The following is a 23,888-nucleotide window of genomic DNA, read 5'->3' as shown; positions in this document are numbered from 1 at the left end:
AATTGTATTTCCAGACTTCTAAAAAATCAAATTAATATTTTAATTCTATCTACCAAGCAAAGGCTAGCCTAGAAGTAACAGAATGTTTGAAAGGAACCTAAAATCGTTACATATTTAAGGAAAGGGGCCACAATAACTAATAGGGGCAGAAAAATAGAAAGGAAATTAGTGAAAGATGTGGGAGTTTGGGGATCAAATATCTCCCTTAGCTGAGGAAGGCTAGATTAATCCCCAATTATGAATGCTTAGCAGATTAGCAGAGAACAGTAACTGGAGAGATAAATGTCTTATTAGGCATAAATACAGCAGAAAATCTTCCCTAACCAGGATTCCAAGGGTTCATTGAAGATATTTGTCAGAGGAGCCATAAAGAATAAACTCCTACTCTCCACATTGCTGTCTGAGTCAATTCTCTAAAACACCTTTTTGATCACATCATTCTCCAGATAAAATCCTTAAGGGGATCCCATTTAGTATATGAATAAAGTCTCATTTGTATTTAGAAATAAAGTTTCTCTTGAACTTTCTTCTACTTTCCCATCTCATTTATCTCCTCAACCTCATACAATCATGACCAATACCTGGCCCGTTCCCGAACTCATTCATGCTGCTCCATGTCTCTGTCTTTTCATGACTGGCTGGCAGGAATTTCCTCCTCATCCCAGAGCCAATATTAAACTCAATCATCTCCTTTCTGATGCCTTCACTGAACATTACCAACTAATAAGCAGAAATTAATATTCTATTCACTCTATACAACTGGGATCATAATTATTGTACATTTTGGGGGGTTAGCATTAAATACACTGTAATGATAGTATCTGTGCCCATAATAATCTACCTACAAACACACAAAAGTAATAAAACAGCAAGGATTTTATTTTATTGATATTTTTGCTATTAGTGTCTCCTATAGGTCTAGCATATATAATAGTAAAAAAATATTAGTTGGATAAGTAAAGATATTGGGACTTGCCCCCTAATGACCTGTTTTATTTTCAGTTTCCTGATCTCTTGTTGTGACTACAGTGGTTTCTAAAGAGAAATAAATTAATGGTATTGTCATTTTATTTATTAGAAAAACATGTGTGCATGTAAAGTCTCTCTCTGTGTGTTTATGCACAAATGACAGTGCAAAATCATGCTCAAAGGAAGCTTTGTGTGAAATAAACAATTCATTCCAGCACACTTGAGGCATTTCATTTTACCTTGGGAGGACACTCTGGGGCTTGTTGTGATTCTACTTGACATGGAGGTGGAGCCTATAAAAGGAAATACAAAAAAATTTCAGGAATAGCACATTTCATAATTCCATTCCCAGAGATTTCAAGCTACATAATTAAGTATTCAGGAATTCTGGCAAAAGGCCAAACAACAACAAAAACAAAATCCTAGATTAAAAAAAATGTATATATCTAAATGAACTTCAAAGTCACGTTTGAAAAGGAAATTTGGTAAAATCTCCCTGGACTTTCTCTCCTGTTTCTGCTACATTTCCTTTCCCCAAACCCATCTCCTCGTATATAATCACAGGTGCAACAATAATTGAGGAATTTGTATTGCCAGCAGTCACCTGTTTGCATTCCAGTTCCAGAGGTTTCCTTGACTCCTATTGAAGCAGTGGCTGGAAAGGGCATTATAAAAGTAGTAAGTATAGCGGACTGGCTAAGCTACAGTTGGACTTCACACAAGCTGGTCTGTCTTCTGAGATGTCACCAAGCAAAGTTCATTTATTATTATTTGACTTACCTGTGTTAGAAATTCTAGGAGCAGTGGTTGTTTCAAATGGTTCTCTGGAGGTACCTAAAATGAAGAGAGGAAGAGCAACGCACTTTTTCTGGTCTCAGAAGAAAATGTCCTAAGACATCTCTATAGGAGACAAGAGTCTCGAGCACCTAGCGTGTACTAACGCATCTACTAGTGCCAGCGCACGCTCCTGTCACTGCAACATAAGAGGCTCCTATCTTAGCAACTCCTTGCTCACAGGAATGAATTGATTATTTCCTCATAGCCCAGGTAAATTTCTCACTTACAGATTCCCTTCTCTAAATGATACAGACTTTTTTCACATCTAATTAATTTACTTCCCATAACTTGGTTTCTGATTCTCTTCTATTAGTTTTTTGGACAGTGAAATTATAAGAGTAAAAAAAAAAATGAGAAGACATCTGTGTTGATCAAGATGGTCTAAACACTCCCTCTCAACTTGACTAAATTTTATACAAGTTTCTTCCTGATTAGAAGGCCCTGTACTCTCTTTTCTTAGAGCATTTATTTTAGAAAATTTGTGGCTGTAAATTCTTTCTCTGCCTTCTTGAGGTATAAATCTTTCCCTATTCTCTGGACAGTTTTACAACCCAAGAATGTCTTCCTCCAACACCTGGGAGCCACCTCTTTGAAATATAATCATTGAAAATAACAGTAATCCTATCTTTTTTTCTCTATGGGAAGTTGGAGCCTAACTTCATTCCATAAGCACCAATCAGCAAACTTAGGTGGCCTAATCACACAGACCAGCCTCCTCTCCAGTACTTTTCCCATAGTTCATCCCAGACCTTAAAACATCCCCTGGCTTTTATTTCAGAAAAGAGGAGTTAAAACCTCACTGCTATTGCAATAGTCTTGACCCCTATTACAATAATCTTAAATAAAGTTTTCATTGCCATTTAAATTCCATCTGGTGCAATTTTTCTTTTAGAGTTCAAGTTTGACATTCATTCATAGCGATAAATTTGGTTATCTGAAACATTAGGTGTGAAAGAGAAGAATGTCAAGCATATAAACTTCAATTGAAGTCATTCCCATTACCTTGGGTGGGACTTTCTGGGACACCAGTAATTTTACTTGATGCCACACTAGTACCTATGAAGGCAAATGAAAAACATTTTGTATCAGACATGCCTCCAATGGCTATCCCCAAAAATCAACAGCAAGAAGAGAAGGTAAGCCAGGTGAAAGTCTGGGCCAATACTGCATCCAGCACATAGAAGACTCTTGTGAATTACAAACCACATCTCTTTGGGCCGATGTGGCCTCATTTGATTTATGCCTTTTTAGGGAAATGTTGGCTGGATTTCAGCATCTATTCCTCCTTTTAGCATTGTGTCTTTGTGCACTTATACAAACTTGCCTGGGTGCTCTGGTCTGAGTCCAGAAACTCAGAGCAAGAAGATAACAATGGCTGAGAAAAGTACATTCCTAATGAGATTCTGACCTATTTCTTGGCCCTTTATTATTACCTTCAACATTCCTCTACACTGAAGCAACGCCTTAGGAGTCATTAATGAGAATGCAACAGATTTGAATCACTGACTTACTTATTTCCATTCCAACTCCAGTGGTAGCCCCTAAGAGAGGAAAACAAGAATGAGGTCAGGACTGCTCTGTTGATGTTGCAATAGACAACTGTAGAGAAGGAATCTTATTTTTTTTAAACTTAGATACTCTACCACTTACTGAATATTTACTAACCTGTGTTAGAGCTTCCAGAAATAACTGTTGTGCCAAAGGCTACCCCAGTGGTACCTGCAATAAAATGGGAGGATGAGCCTCACAAACCCTTCCTCACCTTAAGAAAAGTATAGTATTGGCAAGTGCTGCTATTTCTCTGAAGCAATAGAAAACAATTTAAAACAATTTTTCTTGTACCATGTGTTAAACCTGACATGTTTTCCAATGCACTTTCTAATGATTGCATGTTCAAAGATAATATAAGAGGAAAAGCTACAACTGTATCAATGATCTTATTTCTCTAGATCCATATCATCTAGAATCTTATTAGTAAATGAGAGAATGACTGAATTTACATGATTTAATTCCAGTGACTTAACTCTTTGATTCTCCGGTGGAAGAAACCCAGAAAAAAACAACTGCATCTATACTTATCATCTTAGCTGGTGGTAACTGTCAGTGATTCTGGGGTATTGCCTGACAAAACAGAGGGAGTAGAGTTTCCAAGAAAAGATGTGTCTAGAGAATTACATCTACGGTTGTTTCCTAGGAAAACCCCGGAGGCTAACCTAGGTTGACCCTGTGATCTGTTATTAACAGAAAAGGAACCACCTCCAGTCATGCTCGTTTTTGCTCATAATCTGTATGTAGTAAGCTCAAATGAAAAAAAATCATTGAGAATCCAAAATCCAGTAATCACCTGATGAAATTCCTGCTTTAGTGGTTCCAATACCTTCTTTAAAAGCTGTGGTTTCTGTAAGAGCAAAGAAGAAAAGATTGAAAAGATTAAGATTTTGTACATATGCAACTATATGGCAGTGTACAATTTTGCCCACAGAGCCCTTAAAGGGCAATTCCTTTTACTTCCTGACTTACCTGCTGTGAAACTTCCAGGTGATGATATATTTACAGAGCCTGTCCCGGTAGTGACTGGGGTGGGAGAAAGAAGAAAGGGTAATGTGAGTGAGCACTGCCTTTCTTATTGGATGGGGATGATCATTTAGGACAAACATGTGTTTCTGTGAAACAAAACATTTTTTCTCCAGGATTCCTTGCCCCAAAAGTAAAATAAATATTTTTCCTTGCTCTGTTTTATCCTCCATGATAAACTCCATTCTTCTGTTTTCTGGAATTAGTATCATGGAGATGGGTGCCTTCCCTATTTCACCTTTTTCACTTCCCCATGCTTACCTATTTTTCTTACAGTAGACTGACTCCCTGGAATTAGGTTGGTGACTTCCGAAGCTTAAAAAATGAAAAGAATTAAGAATCTTGACAGTTTAATTATTTCAAAAACAGTTCTCTCTTTCAATTTCAAAGTTTTATATCTCTAAGGTTAGGCTCTCTGAAAAATGAATCTTAACTAAAATTACATATGTCCTCTGAAAGTCCTGTGTGCTCCTGTCTGATCTGGGATTCTGAATCCCCAGATTAGAAGCAGAATGGTCTCCTGAGTCATATCCCAAGACTCCAGCACTTTTTTTTTTGCCCTTAAAACATCATGGACTAAGATAAATTCATAAGTTTCTAATAAGCAGTAAAGGGGCTTCTTTATGCAAAGAGAAGCAAACACCATGCTTTCCCACAGGCTCTTTCATTTCTCGAAACCAACATATGGTAAAGTTTCATTCTGGAGCTCTTTGTTCTCTATGGTTTAATGGTTTGGATAAAAGTGTTTTTCCTCTGCTCATTTGTTTTCCCTCCTGTGATTTGGCTTCCTGATGCTTCAGTAGGGACTCAGGAGTGTGAAGGAGCATGTAATATTTTTTTCATTTGTTGGGACCTTAGTTATGAGGATAAACCAATGGGAATGGGTTTTATATGTAAGAGAAGTCTAAAATTGATGAATTAAACATATCTACTAACCTGGACTAGAATTTTCTGGACCCCTGGAAACTTCAGCTGACCCTGAAGTAGTACCTGCTAAGGCAAGATGGGTAAAGAATTGAGAGTAATAGATGGTTCTTAGCTTCATAAAATATAAAAGGCTGGCGTATAGAGAAAAATCAATCTGAAGAGCAAAGCCCCACATTTGACTGACCTAACATTCTCTTCAAATGTAATACAAAACCCTGTCTTAGCTGGTCTGCTCACTCATTCATCACCTAACACAAACCCTTAAGCAGAACACTGTTAAGAACACAAAAGGCTGAAAGCAAACCGCTCACCAGTTGCCATTCCAAACGCAGTGCTAGTTTCAATTTCTGTAGAAGTTGTAGCTTCTGAGAGGAAATAGGAGAAAGCAATATGGAACACAGAAATTTGGAAAAAATGTATTATAGTATTACTTTATGTAATAGCCTATGGGAGACATTTCATCTCTTAAGTTCATAGAAGCAGGTTTCCTCAACTTTTTCACAACTTACTTGTGTTGGAACTCCCAGGTGCGATGGTTGTGCCGGTGGTTATCCTAGTGGTAACTGAAACCACAAAAGGAGAGAATCAATGTATTAATATCTTTTTACTTAAAATTAGGATTTAGTTTAGAAGAATTTGATGGGTTTCTCTAATGAACTAAAAGGTTTAGATGAGGAACCTCCTTGCCTTAAGTGATGTATCAATAATGGTTTCTATTATACCATTTTATTACAAATCTACAAAATATAAGACAATTCACATGGGATAAAGTGTTAACATCCTGATAATTTGTACTCAAAGAGAGATTAAGGTATAACAGAATTCCCTCTAAGTTCATTATAGTCACTGTGATTGACTTTAAGATGAAGAGAAAAATAATGATTTGACTGCTTGTAATCACTTATTTTAATTCCACCCTTGGCGTTCCCACCACTTCCAAAAGAAGTTGTAGCCCCTAAGTGAAAGGAAGAAAGGAGAAAGAAAGTAATCATATAACTGAGAAATGGTGGCGTGGTGGTTTCCCAGGCTATGGTAGGGAAAGTGTGTGATTGGGAGGAGGTGTTGAAGCAGGAGGCAGGGGAGTAAATTTTCCATTACTGAAGCTCCTCACATTCCCTGTTAGGTTATTGATTTACCCGTGTTGGAACTTCCAGATGCCGCTGTGCCAGTGATTACATCTGTAATGCCCGAAGTAGGAAAGAGAAAGACAGAATCCAAATGGTGATGCATTTACCATTCTGAAAAGAGCATGGCCAGCAGGACTGTCTGAGCAGAGCTTTTCTGAGCTATACTGTCAAGATGAAGTGCATTATCTATTCTTAAATTCAGGGCCACAACAAACACATTGGCTTATGGTCCAGTTTTGATGACTAGCTTCCCTAGGATTAATATCAGGAGTCTCCAGGCCTTTCCAATGCTTACCTGTTTTACTTCCAGGACTTGGCCTCTCAGATGCACCAGTGGTGGCTCCTGCTGACAAGAAATAGAAATAATATTTGTGTAAATGTATTTATTTGTATTCAATGAAATAACATCTGAAGTCCAAAATTTGATAGACCTAAATTTCCAGTTATTTCCATCATCTTTGCTTCCCTAAATAGAACTCCATGGACATATTGCCTCCACCTGATACTGGAGTAATAGCTTGAATATTAAAAAGGGACCTTTCTGGACTCCCCTCCTAAGAAATGCCATATGAGGTTTGCCCCCAGAAGAAATGAAATCATTTCCATAAATATAAACTTCCTCTAACAACTGTCCCCCCAAAAAGGCAAAGGCAGAATAAATTGTAAAGAACTCAAGAATTGCCAAATCCTGGGGCAACCGGGTGGTTCAGTGGGTTAAACATCTGACTCTTCATTTCGGCTCAGGTTCTGATCTCACGTTATTGAGATCAAGCCCCATGTGGGACTTAGCATGGAGCATGGAGCTTACCTGGGATTCTTTTTCTCCCTCTCTCTCTCTCATTCTCTCTGCCCCTCCCCCTCTCATGCCCATGCTTGCTCGCACGCGTGCTCTCTTTCTTTCTCTCAAAATAATAAACTTTTAAAAAAAGGAGTTGCCAATTCCACTTTCATTGGTTATACTTCCTTCTAATGGAAGCTGTAGCTTCTGATAGTAAAAAGAAAGTAGTGATGGCTAATGGAAAGTCATGGAAAAGAATCACATGCTATCCCTCCAGAGCTAGTCCCAAGAAAGAAATTATAGCACATCTTTACTTGTTGGCTTACTTGTGTTGGAAATTCTGGGTGAGATGGTGCTTCCTGGGGCCACTCCAATAGTACCTAAAAGCAAAATGGAATGGTATTATCATGTGAATTTTACTCCTGTAAGAAAAACAAATTATAGGACAGGATAGGGAAACTATACAACTTCTTTATTAGGTAGAAAAGATTATTTTTGGTAATAGCTTGTTCCAGAGTTGTTTTGTGTACTTTCTAATGTAAGTAAGTTTCATTCCCAATTCAGGTTTGGTGCTGTGAGGATAAAATGTGAGATAGTGGTGGAGAGTCTAAAGACAAAGGTATGCCAGTGACTTGGCTACTGGATCTTCCTAGAAGAAGCAACAACAGGATTGGTTGCCAATTAAATTTTCATTTGGGTAAAGTATTGATGCTGTAGAAACGTCAATGTTCTAGAAAAGTTTAGACATGTGACAAAGAAATCTAGTGATATAATGTAGTATTAATATAGTATCATGATTAAGAGGATAGCCTTCTGAACCAGACTGCCTGAATCGAAACCTGTTTGTTTGCTGTGTGACCTTGGGCAAGCTGGTTAATATCTCTAAGCCATAAGTTTTCTCAACTATGAAAATGATAGTACCTACCTTAGTTTGGGGTAAGGTTTAAAATAATAATGAGAAGTGTGTAGGATAGTGCTTGGCACATACTTAGTGCTTGAAACTTAACTGTTATTGCTGATCTTGTATGTGAAAAGTGGAAAGGTTAGGAAGCTTGTAAACTCACCTGTATTAATTCCAATTCCTGTGCTTCTACTGCCTCCAGGGGGCGTTGTCGCTTCTAAGACACGGGGAAAAGGAGGAAAATGTGAGGTGAAAAGGATTTAGTGTTTTGAGGAGAGTTAAGGATATACTTTTCTGTACATCCACGGTACCATGAGAAATACTTTACTACTAGAAGTTTTCCTGTGGAAGATTCTCTTCTGGCTGGCTCACCTGTGCTTGAACTCCCTGGTGCAAGTGTAGTGCCAGAAGATACCCTAGGGGTACCTGCAACAAGAAGGGTGGCTTTCCCCCTCATGGAGTTGGGGGATGGGAGTTCTGCTTATCTTGTGGGCCTTTTCAACTGCTGATTAATTATTTATGTTCTCTTATGCATAGTTTTATTCCCAAATCAAATAAAGATAGAAATTCCTTAACAGAGAAGTCCCCTTTCCTGGGATTTAATGGCAGAAAAACAAGGGTTATTCATGGTCTGCCTCTTGTTCCTCTGATCCACTTCCTACCATAGTCACCTAATGGGTGCTTTCAGTTCCTTTATTTATGGATACTTCTATAGTAGCTCCTAAGAGAATGAAAATTTTAAAACTTAAGCATGAAGATAGATAGTTACAGGGATAACCACTGCACATTTCAAAAACTTCTATGCTCAAAGAAGAACATAATGAATAGAGATACATTTTCTGTGTTCATTGTGGTTTTACCTGAAATAGAACCCTCTGGCACCATCTTTCCATCAGCTAATACCATGGCAATACTTAAAATGACAAAGAGAAAAAGAAAACTTCCTAGACAATTATCACTTTCATTCTCATTTTCAGGGACGTACATATGGAGGCTGGACCATGGAAATGGAGACATTTCAAAACTCTGCCCAAATCGATTCAAAATCAAGTAGCAAAAGAAAACACTGTTGGTCTTAGATGAAAGTTCCTTAAAAGTCCCTACTCAAGAAATAATCCTACTAAGAAACAAAAAATTAATTTATAATCAACCAAAAGTCACACCCACCCAGACACACCCACATCTACCCCCACACCCCCACATTAATTTTTATCCATTTCCTATCTGACTACAGTAGTAGTGTGGTTTCTGGAAGAAAAAGAGAAGAAACAGATAAAGGTTGAGTATTTAGGAAGAAAAGAAAATATGGTGTGGTGCTCTTACATGAGAAGATCTGTGTGAAAGACATTTTGTCACCTTATTTTTAGAAAAGATGCTTTCTTTCCAGCTTGTTAACCTACCAGTATGGAAACTTCCAGGCGCAACAGTTGTACCTAAGGCCACACCAGTGGTACCTGGAATAAGAATGTTCCACATTGAGGCAATCTGAGTATAAAGTAAGTATATATTTCTAGGGCCATATCATTCAGTGGTATATTACACATGGACAGCTCCAGGAAGAATTATTCATAGAGATTATTTTGTCCGCATGGCAGCTCTATGAGCATACCTTTTCATTAACCTTTCAGCTCCTGGATTGAATATGTAATTTTTCCCATGTATCAATTATTTCATTCATTCAAAAATATTTATTGAGCCCTGTTGAATACTAGAAATTCACTAATAAAGAAAATAAATAAAGAGGTTTTTTTCCCTTAAGAAGTCTTTCATCTAGTAGGCTTACTTAACAATATAACACTATTTTCAACTGGGAACAGAGGAGTTTTTCATCATCTTTACTTGTTTTACTTTTAGTGACTTGATCATCTGATACCCCAGAGGTAGTTCCCAATGGTTGAAAGTAGGAAATATTCTGAGTATGTTATCACTTTAATCAATCACTGAGGCAACCAGCCATTAAGCAACTTAGAGTTTAAAGTTCAAGATAAAAAGTCAAATGGGAGGCAAGGAAATTCTAATTTCATTTTAGTCATCTACTTGCCTCAGACAGAAGCTTTAACATCAATAATGTCCAGTGGGTTAATCTTCCAAGAAATCACTACTCCTACTACCCTATCCAGAAATCCACACCACATGGCCAGGCACTGGAAAAGGGTCTGAATCAATAACACTATTGACCTGGGTGTGGACTAGAGGACCTGCATTTCCTGTATAACAATCTTTCTGATCCAGAGACAAACTCATGATCGTAATCAATGGCAATGCTAACATCTGGGACTCCTAGTTCTCATTGATTTCTTTACAGGGTCTCTGATGCCTTCTAAGGAATCTTTGGCCTCTGGAAACAAGAAATGAGGAAAGTAGAAAGTATGTTTGGGATTACATATTTCTCCTTGAAGTTAGACAAGGAATGATTGCTTGAATACATTCGCTTACCAATGCTGGATCGTCCAGATGTAATAGTTGTGCCAGAGACTACTCCACTGGTACCTAGAATCACAAAAGGGAAGAGACTGATATGTCATTTCCTTTACATTAAAATGAGGCCTAAGAAAAAAAATATTATAAGCTTCTTTTAAGTCACAGGGTTCCTCATTTATCTTTTCACAAGAACATTTCTTTCAAAAAAAAGATGTTTTCACATTATAATTCTCATTCTGAATATTGGTAAATATAAAGGAGATATCTTTATATAATATAAATATAATACAAATATAAATATAAATATATAATATAAAATATAAATATAAAGGAGATATCTATATTTTCTCATGATTTTCTGTTTGAATGTCAGAGATCTGGCTACCTCGTATGGTAGTCTGGGCTTCTGAGGAGGAGAAAAGAAATGGGGCTGGAGAGAGAATATTCTGCTGTGTATAAACTTAGGGATGATTAAGGTAAAGCATTAACACTCTGGAATTTGGAGGTTTAGATAAAGACTTCCATAGTACATAAATCACTCTGTGTTTATTTCAGCTAATTTAAATTTCTAGCAGGAATTCACAAAAAAGGGAAAACTTTCTGGCACTATTTGCAATATCAATGGAGAAATCTTATCCTATTCAGACTTAGAGCAATGAAGCCTGGTTCTGGAATTAATAGATTTTCAAAAAGATTTTATCTCTAATAGCAAACCTATTTTGACTCACTTGCAGTGCCCCTAAAGTAAATGCAAACTCTCTAAAGGAAAGCCTAGAGAGTCCTAAATGTGATGACCCTAAATCATGGGCTCTTCAAGCTCACCTGTCTGGGCTCCAGTTCCAGTCACTTTGGTGGAAGTTGTGGCCTCTAAAGAAAGAAATAAGAGAATGATGAAGTCTGGGAATTTGAAATATTGGGAAGAGATCTTGTATTTCTTTATTACAGCAGCCCTGAAAGGGAGATCATGACATCTGAGATAAAATAAGGGCGATTTCTTCCTTATTAACCCACCTGTTTTAGAACTTCTAGATGTAATGGTTGTTCCAGACAATTCTCCAGTGGTACCTAAATTGCAAAAAAGTAAATGGAGTAATAGAGGTTTTCCCACCCTCAGTTCATCTTAGAATCATTAATGTGGCCCTAAAGCACTGAAGCTCCTTCCTAAGACTATGGATAACATTGAAATTGAACAACTTCACAGCGTTTTATTTCTCAGGTCAATCTGGGATGGAGGTGTTACTATGAGATTTCCCTTTCACTATGTGGTAAAGAGAAGCAGATCTTTAAATCACCCTTACCTGCCTCACTTCCAGGAATATATCCACCTGTTGTGCCAGAAGAGCCTAAGGAAGGGATTAAGCATGGTTTTAATCTTTATAAGTAGTAGCCTTTGACTTAACTAGAGCATTTTGATAATCAGTGTCTTTATGAAGCTTTCTAGTGAAGGGGGGTAGAAAATAAATAATACGCATCACGTATATGAGAGAGATGATAGGAAGTGGCAAGCCACGGGGAGAAGGTAAATTGAGTAAGGAGGATTAGAAGGACTGGGGATGGGATATATTCAATGTACACTCATACGTTTTTTTCCAGAAAAACGAAACAAATAAACAACAAAAAAAACCACCTCTGTGAGCCAGAACATAAGTCTGCAATTCCCAAGCTGAGTCACTACTCTCACTGGTATAATACAATATTGTTAGAGGAGGTCATTGAGAGGACGTGAATGTCAACTGACCTATGAGCTGGACTCTGGAAATGGGAGTAAGGGATGTATGTTCTGCCTACATTCCCACAGCTGGAGCCGTTTTCTAGGAAGCAGTCTTGAGAGAGAAATGTGTCACTGAGACCAACTGGATGGCGTAGAGTGACTGAACCCACCTAAGGTCTCTACATAAACTTTTAAGATTCTGGTGGTGGGTGCAGAGATCTACTCATCTTGTGGTTACCCAAAACAAGCCTCATAAGTAAGGTACCTTATTATATCTGCCACCTACCAACCTGGAGTGGTTTTGCCACCTGCCAGTCTCTTTGCTGTTTGTGTACAGAGCCAAGCTCAGATTTCACCTGGAAAGCTCTGGAGTTGTACAAATATGGCCACATGGAAGATGCAGGTCCCTTTCTCACACTCCCACACATTTTCATGCTTAACCCAGATAGAGAAATGATGAGAGACCTAGGCCTCCACTGAAAAGCTTACCGCCTGCCAGTCCTCCTTGGGTGGTCTTGCTCCCTCCTGTGAAAGTTGTGGCTTCTAACAGAGGAAAAAAGAGAAAGAAAAAGTAAAGACTAGGGGCACCTGGGTGGCTCAGTCAGTTAAGCAGCAGACTTCAGCTTGGGTCATGATATTGTCACAGTTCATATGTTAGAGCCCCACACTGGGCTCTTTGCAGGTAGCTCAGAGCCTGGAGCCTGCTTTGGATTCTGTGTGTAGCTCTCTCTGCCCCTTCCCCACATGTTCTCCCTCTCTTCCTCTCTCTCTCTCTCTCTCTCTCTCAAAAATAAATAAACAAACATTTTTTAAAAAGTAAAGACTGGGAGTGTACACAGGACATTCAGAAATAATATCTTCTAGGTATACATCTTGTGTATAACTGTCAGATAATGGACCCTATGATGCCTTGATGAAACCTCCTTAGAGGACAAGGAGGAAAAATTGAAGTGTCTGAACAGAATTTATTGATGTCAAATTTTGAACAACTGTTAAATGTTTCACCAGACTGCTATATATGGAACATCCGAAGAGTTTTTATATATTTCAGTCAGGACCTTTTACTGGGAAGTTGTTAGAAAGTACAATTAGTGCCTTAACAGTGCTCACCTGTGATGATGCTAATTCTTGTTCCACCTTCTCCCACAGAAGTTGTGGCTTCTGAGAGAAGAAAACAGGATAGAGATGATTGGAAACTATTTAAGGACCACAGAAAGGAGTGGGTAGTTCTTTACAGAATACTACTAGAGGAGACATCTAATTTGTGAGAGGACATATGGAAGATTCCCTGTTGTCTTCTTGCCTCACCTGTAACAGAACTGCCAGGAGCAACGGTTGTACCAGGGGCTACCCCAGTGGTGCCTGAAACACAAAGGTCTGAAGTCATCACAGTGACTCATGTTTATCTCCTGAAGACCCGTCTCTAGAAGGAAATCTGGATGTATCTCATATCAAGAGGCCCTTTCACTGCTTCCTAATGAAAGTGAGAATCATATATCTTTCCTACGACCCATATCATTAAGAAAGCAATCAAAATAATAATGTTCCCAATTTGAGGCAACCTCCCTAGACATCCCATTATTTCAAAATAGAGGAAACAGGGTGGCTTTCTTCTAGGTTCACCTGTCACACTCCCAGTTGCTTGGCCTCCTGGTACTGCAGTGGTGCCTACCATTAGAAGAAAACCAGAAAAAATATTGAATTTGCCAAGGAAAATACTGAGCATCAATACCGTTTCTTTGAGTAAGAAAATCTTTTGTAGGACAGGCCTATTTAGGAGTTCACATAGTTTTCTCTTCTTCCCAGACACTGAATAGTCCTCAGCTCCCCCTGACATCTTAATGATGTATTAGCCATCACAGGAGAAACCTATCATACTGACTACACCCCCAGCCCATCTTTAAGAAATAGCAACTGTGAGGCTCAATGCCAGTATTGAGAGCTCTTCCATACATTAAATATGTGAAATCTAAGAAAATGCTGAAAACAAATGCAAACTACTCTATAGGAAGGCATACCTCCCTGCAGGTGACTTCAGGGAGATTCATATTTCACACTAAACCCCAAACTGTGAGCTAATTATTCTCACCAGATCTGGATCCAGTTCCAGAAGTACCACTGCCTTCTGTTAAAGTTGTGGCCTCTGAGGGAAGAAAATGATGAATGATGAGGTCTGAGGATTTTGGATATTAGGGAAAAAATTATATTGATATTTTTCAGAGCAAGTCTACTAACTATATTATGAGGTTAAATATGGAGATTTATTTCTTATTAAATTACCTGTGTGTGAACTTCCAGATATAATGGTTGTCCTAGAGAATTCCCCTGTAAAACCTAAAAGAAGAAAAATAAAGGGATCAACACAGCATTAGCTCCTGGGTCAATATGGCATTGAACCACTGGAAGACCTTTCCTGACGATCTTTGTTTCTGAAGTAAGTGAACCATCAATTACTTCCCACAATTTCTTTCCCCGACACACCTACTAATCCTTGTTCTACTGGGGTTCCTTTTCCATATATTCCACTGAAAGTGGAAGGAGACCTTATGTCACCCTCCCAGTTTCCCTTCCAGCCCCTGGGCTCCTAGGAGTGACAGAGGTGACTAAAAGAAGAAAAAGGCAGATAATCAATTACTTGAGGCATTTAGATAGTCAGACGTTTAAAAACCACTCCTTAACTCTAATACTGTCATATGATGAATTTATTTAGTCCATTGTACCTGGCTTGGAACTCTGTGAAATCATGGTGGTACCTATTAAAGCAAATAGAGTGAAACTTCAAAGTAAGTATACATTTTATCATTACACTCATACTTCTTAAGCATCTCATCTGTGAAATATTGTTTTTGGCCCTTGGACGTATCAGTGAGCAGGATATTCAAAGATCCCTCCCTTGATGCAGCTTACATTCTAGCAACTGGAGACTGGCAGTGGACAATCGACGGAACAAATAACTCAATGTGACAAAGTTAGGAAGTGGGAAAACAGCACACTATGTAAAAGGTCAGGGGCTTTGCAAGGCAGGGGCTGACCAGCAGGGGCTGCCTTCATCGCTGCTATCCAATGACTAGCTCTGCAACACTGGGTGTCTGGAAATCCATATGGAGACATCTTGAGGCTATAGAATTTCTAAGCTGGCCCAGGTGTGTGACTCTGGCATGTTATATTTCCCAGACGAAATGCAAGGCCCTCTCCCAGGTCAGGTGTTCATTGTAGCCACACAAACAGATTTGATAAAAACCCCAAAGCCTCACACTAAAAGAGCTCACCTCCTAGAAGTTCTGCTTGGGTGGTCCCACTTCCTCCTGTGGACGTTGTGGCCTCTGACAGGGAAAAGGAAGGAAGAGGTAAAGACTAGCGTGTGCTGTTGTCAGAATATATCATCCAATGGCCCAATTTTGCATGTACTTTTAGACTTACCCGTGTTGTAATTTCCAGGTTCCGGAATTTTCTCAGAGACTACACCAGTAGTACCTAAAACAAAAAAGGGGCAGCAGTCATTAGGTTCAATTACTTGTCCACCATGGGATTTATATAGGAATCTAAAGTCTCCATGTAGCGGTAAACTATAACCCTGAGACTTTGAATGCCAAAAAATAATCCATATATACCCCTATGTAATATTTATTTCTATAATAATTTTACTGAGAAAGTTCTCAACCATCATGCCCCTTTCTTTGGGAGGAGAGATGGGAAGTTTCCCTCCACATTAGTTTGTCCCTATCCATCTGTCATTAGTTTGACTTCATGATGGTCTACTGAACGTTCTTGTAAACTCAGGAGATAAGGAGGCAATGTAATGACTGTCTTGTCCTTTTTTCTGAACTTGCTTAATATAACATATACAAATAGTATATATTTTTTTCAGAAGACTGTTTTAAGAAGTGTTATGAAGTACAGGTATTAGCTTAGCAGTACTCACCTGTGGCTATTCCAACTCTGGTTGTTTCATTTTCTCCTAAGAAAGTTGTGGCCTCTGATGGAGAGGAGGAAAGAGTTAATTGGAAAATATTTAGGGTCATGGAAAAGATAGATGGCATTCCTGCAAAGACTAATCCCAGAGGAGGGGCGCCTGGGTGGCTCAGTCAGTTGAGCATCCGACTTCAGCTCAGGTCATGATCTCACAATTCGTGGGTTCGAGCCCCGTGTCGGGCTCTGTGCTGACAGCTAGCTCAGAGCCTGGAGCCTGCTTCAGATTCTGTGTTTCCCTCTCTCTCTGACCCTCCCCTGCTCATGCTGTCTCTCTCTCAGAAATAAATAAAACATTTAAAAAACAAAAATGACTAATCCCAGAGGTATCATGCAATTTATGGGAGAACATGTGGAAAGTTCCCTACATCTCGTTAGCTCACCTGTGTTAGAACTTCCAGGGGCAACAGTTATGCCAGGGACTACCCCCGTAGTGACTGAAATACAAAGGAACAGCAGTCGTCATTGTGCTCTTGTTTCCTTCCTAAAAACATGCCTCTAAAAGCAACCCAAGTATATCTTCTTTATATCTAACTGGCTTACTCTCTGGCACTTCTCTGATGACAATCCCTATGTATTTTCTTGTCAACCATTTTATTACCAAAGCAACCAGAATGACAATGTTGTCAACCTAAGGTAACCTTCCCAGAATTCTATGTCTGGTCGCTCTCACCTGTTTTACTCCCAGTGACTTGGCTTGGTGATGCTACAGTGGTACCTGCTATGGTGTAGCAACAGAAGGTATGAGTGTGCTCAGAACCCCAGACTTTGGGGAAATACCTCACTCTTCAGTGCTTTCTTGTGAAAAGCAAACATTTATCCATATAGGGCAGACATGTCTCCAGGGTCCATGTGGCTCTTCTCCATTTCTCAGCAATAGAAAGTTTACTGACCCTTTCCCTCTTCAAATGCTTATAATGGTTATAATTCCACAGGAAAAAATTTATCAAAATAATTAGTACAATCATTCCATCTTCAGGGATTACAGCTAAGATGGTAGACTCTGTTATTAGTAGCTTTTCAGGAAAAAAAATTCAAAACTGAAAAAGAATTAGTTGGTCAATTGTGCAATATTAGTAAGGTAAACATGAACTGCTCCCCAGAAACTTTCTCTCTCTAGGCTCTCCTACAAATGTCATCATTAGTGGTAACAAGAAGATGGGAACTGGTCCCTCTTACCTGTTTTGAATCCACCTCCACTGGTGCCAACACTTTCTGTGGAAGTTGTGGCCTCTTGAGGGAGGAAATGGAACAGTAAGTTCTGGGTGTTTGGGTGGTTGAAAGAGATATTTTGCATTATTTAATCACCACAACCGTACAAAAAGTTTCATGTCGAGTGTTCAAACAGATAGCTTTCTAATTATTTCCACTTTAATCTGTGTTGGAAACGCCTGTTTTAACAGATTTCTCTGGCAGTAGGCATGTGTGGCTCACTGAGCGCTACATGTTAAATGGTCCCCATTCAACAAAGGGAGAATCTAATGGATCAGGTGGATAAGTATCAAAACCAAGCACTTCATCAGAGAAAGACCCCGAGGGGATTTTATATCAGTGAATGAAATAAGACAAAAATGTCTGTCTTCATAGAGCTAACATTTGAATATACATACTGAAAGAATGTAAAGGGAGAGCAATTGAGAAAAATGAGATATTCTAAAGATTAAACCTCTTTTGCTTATCTTTTAAAACTGTGCTAAATCTAAAAAGAGATACCAGGATGCAATAAAAGCTAAAAATTTTCAGGGAAAGGGTAGGTGATAAATAACACTAATAGGCTGAGAAATATGGCGCTGCCTTTTTTTTAAATGAGAGGGATATTTCTAGAGTTATTTTTATTTTATTGATTTTGTACATTTGTACACAACTAGTGTAGAATTTAACTATTATGTAAGGGAATCAATATGCCTTTGTTATGATTTAAGAAGGCATAAGAATAGAAAAAGCAAAAGCCCTATGCTACCAGACCCTAATTTGAAGTTCATGTTTTATTAATTTGATAAAATTGAGACTTCTATTATATCCTTTATTCTAGTTACTGTAATATCAATTTTTTTTTACAAATGCACAGTTACAATTTCATATTTTCTCACCTGTTACTGAAAACTGTTTTTATGACACTAAAACTTAAAAACACAACTATATTTATAAATGCACATTTTTAATTTCTCATGAAAAGATTAATTTGTATTAGATTATAATTTGGAAAGAATATCATAGTCTCTTAGATCTTTTTCAGTGTTCAAATGGAAAACATAAAAATACTAAAGCCACATTCTACAGAGAATATTTTGGTCATGTTAATGTTGACTTACCTACAATTAATACTGGTGGAATTCTCTTATCTGAGCCTAATAAAGGAAAGATTAAATTCATGTTTCAGTTAAAAAATATATGTGAATTTCATTTCAAAAAATCACTTTGGTGCTTCAACTGCCATCATATATAAATTTTTTATTATAAAACAGAAGTATGTTATTTCCATAGAGGCTGATCTTACAAATTAAAGTCACTGAGAGCTCTCTTGGGAGAGAAACTGTGAAGTGCTCTGTAAGGAGTCGTCTATGAGTTACAAATTATCAAACAAAGCAAAACCATTGCCTTTATCCAAGTAAAAAATTTACACAAATGTAATTCTTGTTTAGTTCCATTTAATTAAAGATTAAGGTCTTGAACTTGGAAAATGCAAAAGTACTGTTGTTAGTAACAATAAAGTACATACTATGCCCAATAGTCACTTACTAGTAACCATGACATTAATTTATAATATATTTTTGTGTTCAATATACAATTTGAAACATGTCAATTTCTTTACATTTACACAGTCATAGACTGAATAAAGAATAATTATATTTTTAGTCTGAATCAAATTATTGAATTATTTTCTAGTGACTAGGTAGTAAAACAAATTTACATAAGCACTCTGTCTGTAAAAGTAGTTAGAATAAATGTAGATTAATAATTTATCAGAAAAAAAGCATACACAATCTATTCCTTAAATAATGAACAATTTTATCACTAACATCTAGGCTCCAAGAGATATTTAAATACTAAAAGCAAGGTTTTATTAATGGATCAAAGACCATTTTATATTTGCCTTGCAGGAGGATGGCATTGTGGGTAGGAGCAGTCTTTGGAGTCAGTATGCAATGGATAAAAATACTGTCTCCAATATTTGATTTGCTGTAGATTGTGAACAAATTTAGGTAGTATCTTTTCTAAGTTCTTCATGAGCAAAATGAAATAACAAAATTTATTCAAAGTTAAATGAGACAATATATTTAAGGGCATTATAATTATTTAACTGGCATTATTAATAATTATTTTACCATTTTTAATTAGCCAGTGAGCATGAAAAGTTAAAAAAAAAAAAAAAAAAGCATCTGACATCTCCTGCTTACTTACCAGTAGTGGAACTTCCTGGTGCAATTGTTGACCCAGGGGCAGCTTCTGTGAAATTTGAAAATAAAATGAAAAGTCACGGGGTGCCTGGGTAGCCCAGTCAGCTAAGCAGTTGACTCTTGATTTTGGCTCAGATCCTAATCTCATGATGGGTGAGTTTAAGCTCCTAGTCTGGCTCTGAGCAGACAGCACAGAGTCTGCTTGGGATTCTCTCTCTCCCTCTCTCTGCCCATCCCCTGCTCATGCTCACCTATGCTCTCTCTCTCTCTCTCTCTCTGTCTCAAAAATAAACATTTTAAAAATTAAAAATTAAAAAAAAAAAAAACAAGGAAATTCATGAGCAGTGTTCTTATTTTATGGGGACACTACCTGGACAATGTAACAACTTTGAATCCAGTGGTTACAGTTCCAGTACCTGCTATACTAACAAAATATAAGGTCCTAAATGCCAGAAGATTTGGATCTGCTTTTCTGATTTATACTCAAACTACACTAATACCCATTATTATATTTATCAGGAAATCTTATTTTGTGTAACAACCTGAGCCAATACCTTCCCTTCCCACTCGCCTGATTTTCCAGGTGTGGCTAATCTGGTTATGCTTTCACCTGATTCAGTTTCTCCATATGATTTTTCAGTTGTGCCTGATTAATGAGAGAACTGAAAATCATCTTTATGTGGTTCATTTTAGGAAAAACAAATCTACCACTACTTAGGTATATTTAATTTGTAGATGTTAATAATAAACCTAGTATATCTCTTAATCTTTTTCTCCAAATATTTGGTTTTTGACTAAAATAACAAACTCATTTTCACGATGAGTCTAAGCCACACTTGCATTGGGACACCAACAGATACCCAGGTAAGCCTTGCCTGCTTGTTTCCCACCCAGCAGTGGTGGTTATAGACCCTGACGCTCCGGCTGTGATTCCCCTGCCTGAACCTGTTGTATCTCCCGCTGACCCTCTGGTTGCACCTGGTAAAAAATAAAAGTAGGAGGATAAAAGCATACAATTCTTAAGAAGTCTGTGGACTCAATTTAAAACAATAATGTTCTACAAAGCTCTCATCTTCACTGCACAAGTTGAGTTCTAAATATTCTAATTCTGATAAGTGTATATAGTTCAAAAGTAGAAATATGAAGAAATTAAAAGTGCTTATAATAAGTGGTCTATTTTTAGTAAACTTGACTTGCCTTCAGATGTGGTGATCTCATTTCTCAACATCGCAGTGGTTGACCCAGTTGATGGTCCACTTGTCTCTGATCCTCCTGGTGATGGTCCAGGTGTCCCTGAAACTTCATGTAATGGCCCAGTTGTTCCTGATGCTCCAGATGATGGTCCAGTTGTCCCTAACCCTAAAACAGCTGGCCTCGTGGTCCCTGACTCTCCATTTAATGGTCCAGCTGTCACTGATCCTCCAGCTGATGATCTAGTTGTCCTGGATTTTTCAGATCCTGGTGCTGTTGTTTTTGAAACTAAAACAGGTGGTCCAGTTGTTCCTCCTGCTCCGGATGGTATTCCAGTTGTCTCTGGTGCTCCAAATGATGGTGCAGTTGTCTCCAAACCTGTAACAGATGGGGCCGTTGTACCTGATCCTCCAGATGATTCTCCTGTGATCGCTGAACCTTCAGCTGATGGTCCAGTCCTCGGTGATGCTACAGATAGTTCAGTTATCCTTGAATTTACAATAGGTGGTGCAGTAGTCTCTGATCTTTCAGGTAATCTTAGAGTTGTCCCTGATCCTTCACTTGATGGTCTAATTGTCCTTGAATCACTGACTGATGATCGAGCTGTTTCCAATATTTCAATTGATTCAGTGGTCTGTAATCCTGATGATACAGTTGTGGCTGATCCTTTAGTTGATGGCCTGGTTGTTTCTGATTCTATACCAGATAGTACAGTTGTCCCAAATCCTTCAGATGACGGTAGAGTCGTCCATGAACCTAAAACAGATGATCCTGTTGTTCCTGATCCCCCAACGAATGGTTCTGTTGTCACTGATTCTCCTAGAAATGTTGTGGCAGTCTCTGGACTTACAAAAGAAGTTTCCGTTGTCTCTAATTCTCCAGACAATGATGTAGTTGTTCGTGATCCTTCAGCCAATATTCCAGTTGTTCCTGAGACCCCAGCAGGTAGTCCACTAGTTTCTGATTCTATAATGGATGATATAGTTGTCCCTGACCCTTTAGCTGTGGGCCCAGTGGTTCCTATCGCTCCAGATGATGACCCAGTTGTTCCTGATCCTATAACAGATAATGCAGTTGTCTCTGATCTTTCAGCCAATGGTCCAGGCGTCCTTGATTCACCAGTTGTTGATCTAGTTTTTCCTGGCAACTCAGCTGATGTTCCAGTGGTCTTTGATTCTCCAGATAATGATCCAGTTGTACGCGACCATATAGCTGCTGGTCCAGTTGTGTCTGCACCTAAGAGTTCTGTCGTTTGTCGTGTTGTTCCAGATATTCCAACAGACAGTCCTGTGGGGCCTGATTCTCCAGCTGCTTGTCCAGTGGATCCAGTTGATGCTCTGGTTGATGGTTCAGTTGTCTCAGATAGACCAGCTGATGAGATGGTTGTTCCTAATGCTTCAGCTACCGATCTAGTGTTCCCTGAAGCACCAGATGATACGCCAGGTGTCACTGATCCTTTAGCTGATAATCCAGTTGTACCTGATTCTAATCCTGCTGCACTACTTATCCCCAATTCTTCAGATGATGGTAGAGTTGTCCCTGAACTGAAAACAGATTGTCCTGTTGTTCCTGATCCTTCTTGGAATAGCCCTGTAGTCCCTGATCCTTCAGCTGCTCTTTGTGTCATCCCAGATTCTTCGGAGGATTGTCCAGTGGTCAGTGATCCTCCTATGGAGGAACCAATAGTGCCTGAACTTGAAACAGAAGTTTCAGTTGTTTCTGTTCTTCCAGCAAATGATACGGTTGTCCCTGATGCTTTAGTTGATAGTCCAGTTGTAGCAAAACCAGCTGATGGTCCAGGTATCACTGTCAGTCCTACTGACAGGACAGATGTTCCTGACTGTAGAGCAGATAGTCCAGTTGTCCCTGACCCACCAATTGATAGTACAGTTGTACTTGATATACCAGCTGATGGTCTAGTATTTCCTAATTCTCCAGTTGATGGTCCAATTGTCCCTTTCACTCCAGATGATGGTTGAGTTATACCTGTCAGACCAGATGATGTTTCAGTAGACCATGAACTTATAAAAGATGGTCTAGTTGAAAGAACAGTTGATCCTGAACTTACAACAGAAGATCTAGTGGTCTCTGAACGAAATATAGTTTGTACTGTTCCTGATCCTCCATGGAAAGGTCCTGTGGTCGATGAAGCTCCAGCTGTTGGTCTTGGAGACCCAACTTCTTCTGCAGATTGTCCAGTTGTCTGTACGCCTTCTACGTAAGGACCACGAGTCCCTGAAATTACAGAAAAGGTTGCTGCTGTTTCTGAACCTCCAGGAAATGACCCAGTTGTGTCTGGTCCTTTCACTGATGACCCAGTTGTTCCAAATCCAACTGATGCGCCAGAGGTCCCTGCCAGTCCGCCTGAGGGTACAGATGTTCCCGAACCTACAACACTTGTTCCTGCTATTATTCCAGATGCACTCGTTGAGAGTCTAGTTGTTTCTGATCCACCAGCTGATGATCTAGTTGTTGCAAATTGTTGAGCTGATGACCCGCTTATTCCTGTCACTCCTGCTAATGGTCCAGTTATGCCCTCCACACTGGATGATGCCACGGTTGTCCCTGTGCCACCGACAACCATTCTTGTCGTTGCTGAGCCTCCTCCAAATGGTCCCGTTGTCCTTGCTTGTTCAGTTGACTGCCAAGTTGTATGGATGCCTCCTACATTGGGACCAAAGGTGTCTGAAATTACAGGAAAGGTTGCTGCTGTTTCTGATCCTCCAGGAAATGATCCAGTTGTGTCGGGTCCTTTAGCTGATGGCCCAGTGGTTCCTAATCCATCTGACGGGCCAGAGGTCCCTGCCAGTCCTCCTGAGGGCACAGATGTTCCTGAACCTACAACAGTTGGTCCTGATGATATTCCAGACCCACCTGTGGAGAATCTAGTTGTTTCTGATCTAATTGTTACTGCTCCACCAGCTGAAGATGTAGTTGTTGCTAATTGTTCAGCTGATGACCCACTTATCCCTGTCACTCCTGATGAGGGTCCAGTTATGCCCTTCATACTGGATGATGCCACGGTTGTCCCTGTGCCACCAACAAATGTTCTTGTTGTTGCTGAGCCTCCTCCAAATGGTCCTGT

The 23,888-nt window shown here is 38.9% G+C and overlaps 1 protein-coding gene across 1 annotated transcript in view; it reads right to left on the bottom strand.

The window, feature by feature from the left end:
* LOC120227544 (apomucin-like) overlaps window positions 1–23,810 on the bottom strand; it is a 31,886-nt gene extending 8,076 nt beyond the window's left edge. The window contains exons 1-34 of the mRNA XM_039225640.1: window positions 20,810–23,810; window positions 19,617–19,661; window positions 18,527–18,562; window positions 17,394–17,447; window positions 16,598–16,651; window positions 16,168–16,221; window positions 15,666–15,719; window positions 15,515–15,568; window positions 14,526–14,579; window positions 14,335–14,388; window positions 13,869–13,913; window positions 13,554–13,607; window positions 13,356–13,406; window positions 12,735–12,788; window positions 11,833–11,877; window positions 11,546–11,599; window positions 11,357–11,401; window positions 10,550–10,603; window positions 9,514–9,567; window positions 8,277–8,330; window positions 7,539–7,592; window positions 6,730–6,777; window positions 5,817–5,870; window positions 5,619–5,672; window positions 5,317–5,370; window positions 4,642–4,695; window positions 4,327–4,380; window positions 4,151–4,204; window positions 3,472–3,525; window positions 3,318–3,347; window positions 2,809–2,862; window positions 1,750–1,803; window positions 1,574–1,624; window positions 1,209–1,262 (exon numbers count right to left, since the gene is read on the bottom strand). Of these exons, the coding sequence (XP_039081571.1) occupies window positions 1,209–1,262; window positions 1,574–1,624; window positions 1,750–1,803; window positions 2,809–2,862; window positions 3,318–3,347; window positions 3,472–3,525; window positions 4,151–4,204; window positions 4,327–4,380; window positions 4,642–4,695; window positions 5,317–5,370; window positions 5,619–5,672; window positions 5,817–5,870; window positions 6,730–6,777; window positions 7,539–7,592; window positions 8,277–8,330; window positions 9,514–9,567; window positions 10,550–10,603; window positions 11,357–11,401; window positions 11,546–11,599; window positions 11,833–11,877; window positions 12,735–12,788; window positions 13,356–13,406; window positions 13,554–13,607; window positions 13,869–13,913; window positions 14,335–14,388; window positions 14,526–14,579; window positions 15,515–15,568; window positions 15,666–15,719; window positions 16,168–16,221; window positions 16,598–16,651; window positions 17,394–17,447; window positions 18,527–18,562; window positions 19,617–19,661; window positions 20,810–23,810 (4,693 nt within the window). The remainder of the gene's footprint in view (window positions 1–1,208; window positions 1,263–1,573; window positions 1,625–1,749; window positions 1,804–2,808; window positions 2,863–3,317; window positions 3,348–3,471; window positions 3,526–4,150; window positions 4,205–4,326; window positions 4,381–4,641; window positions 4,696–5,316; window positions 5,371–5,618; window positions 5,673–5,816; window positions 5,871–6,729; window positions 6,778–7,538; window positions 7,593–8,276; window positions 8,331–9,513; window positions 9,568–10,549; window positions 10,604–11,356; window positions 11,402–11,545; window positions 11,600–11,832; window positions 11,878–12,734; window positions 12,789–13,355; window positions 13,407–13,553; window positions 13,608–13,868; window positions 13,914–14,334; window positions 14,389–14,525; window positions 14,580–15,514; window positions 15,569–15,665; window positions 15,720–16,167; window positions 16,222–16,597; window positions 16,652–17,393; window positions 17,448–18,526; window positions 18,563–19,616; window positions 19,662–20,809) is intronic.
* Between the last annotated feature and the right edge of the window lie 78 nt (window positions 23,811–23,888).

Source organism: Hyaena hyaena, unplaced genomic scaffold (genome assembly GCF_003009895.1).
Source record: "Hyaena hyaena isolate Hyena2069 unplaced genomic scaffold, ASM300989v1 scaffold_2477, whole genome shotgun sequence".
Lineage (NCBI taxonomy): Eukaryota > Metazoa > Chordata > Mammalia > Carnivora > Hyaenidae > Hyaena > Hyaena hyaena.
Note: the sequence above shows the minus strand (reverse complement) of the source record. Positions and strands in the feature narration are given on the sequence as shown.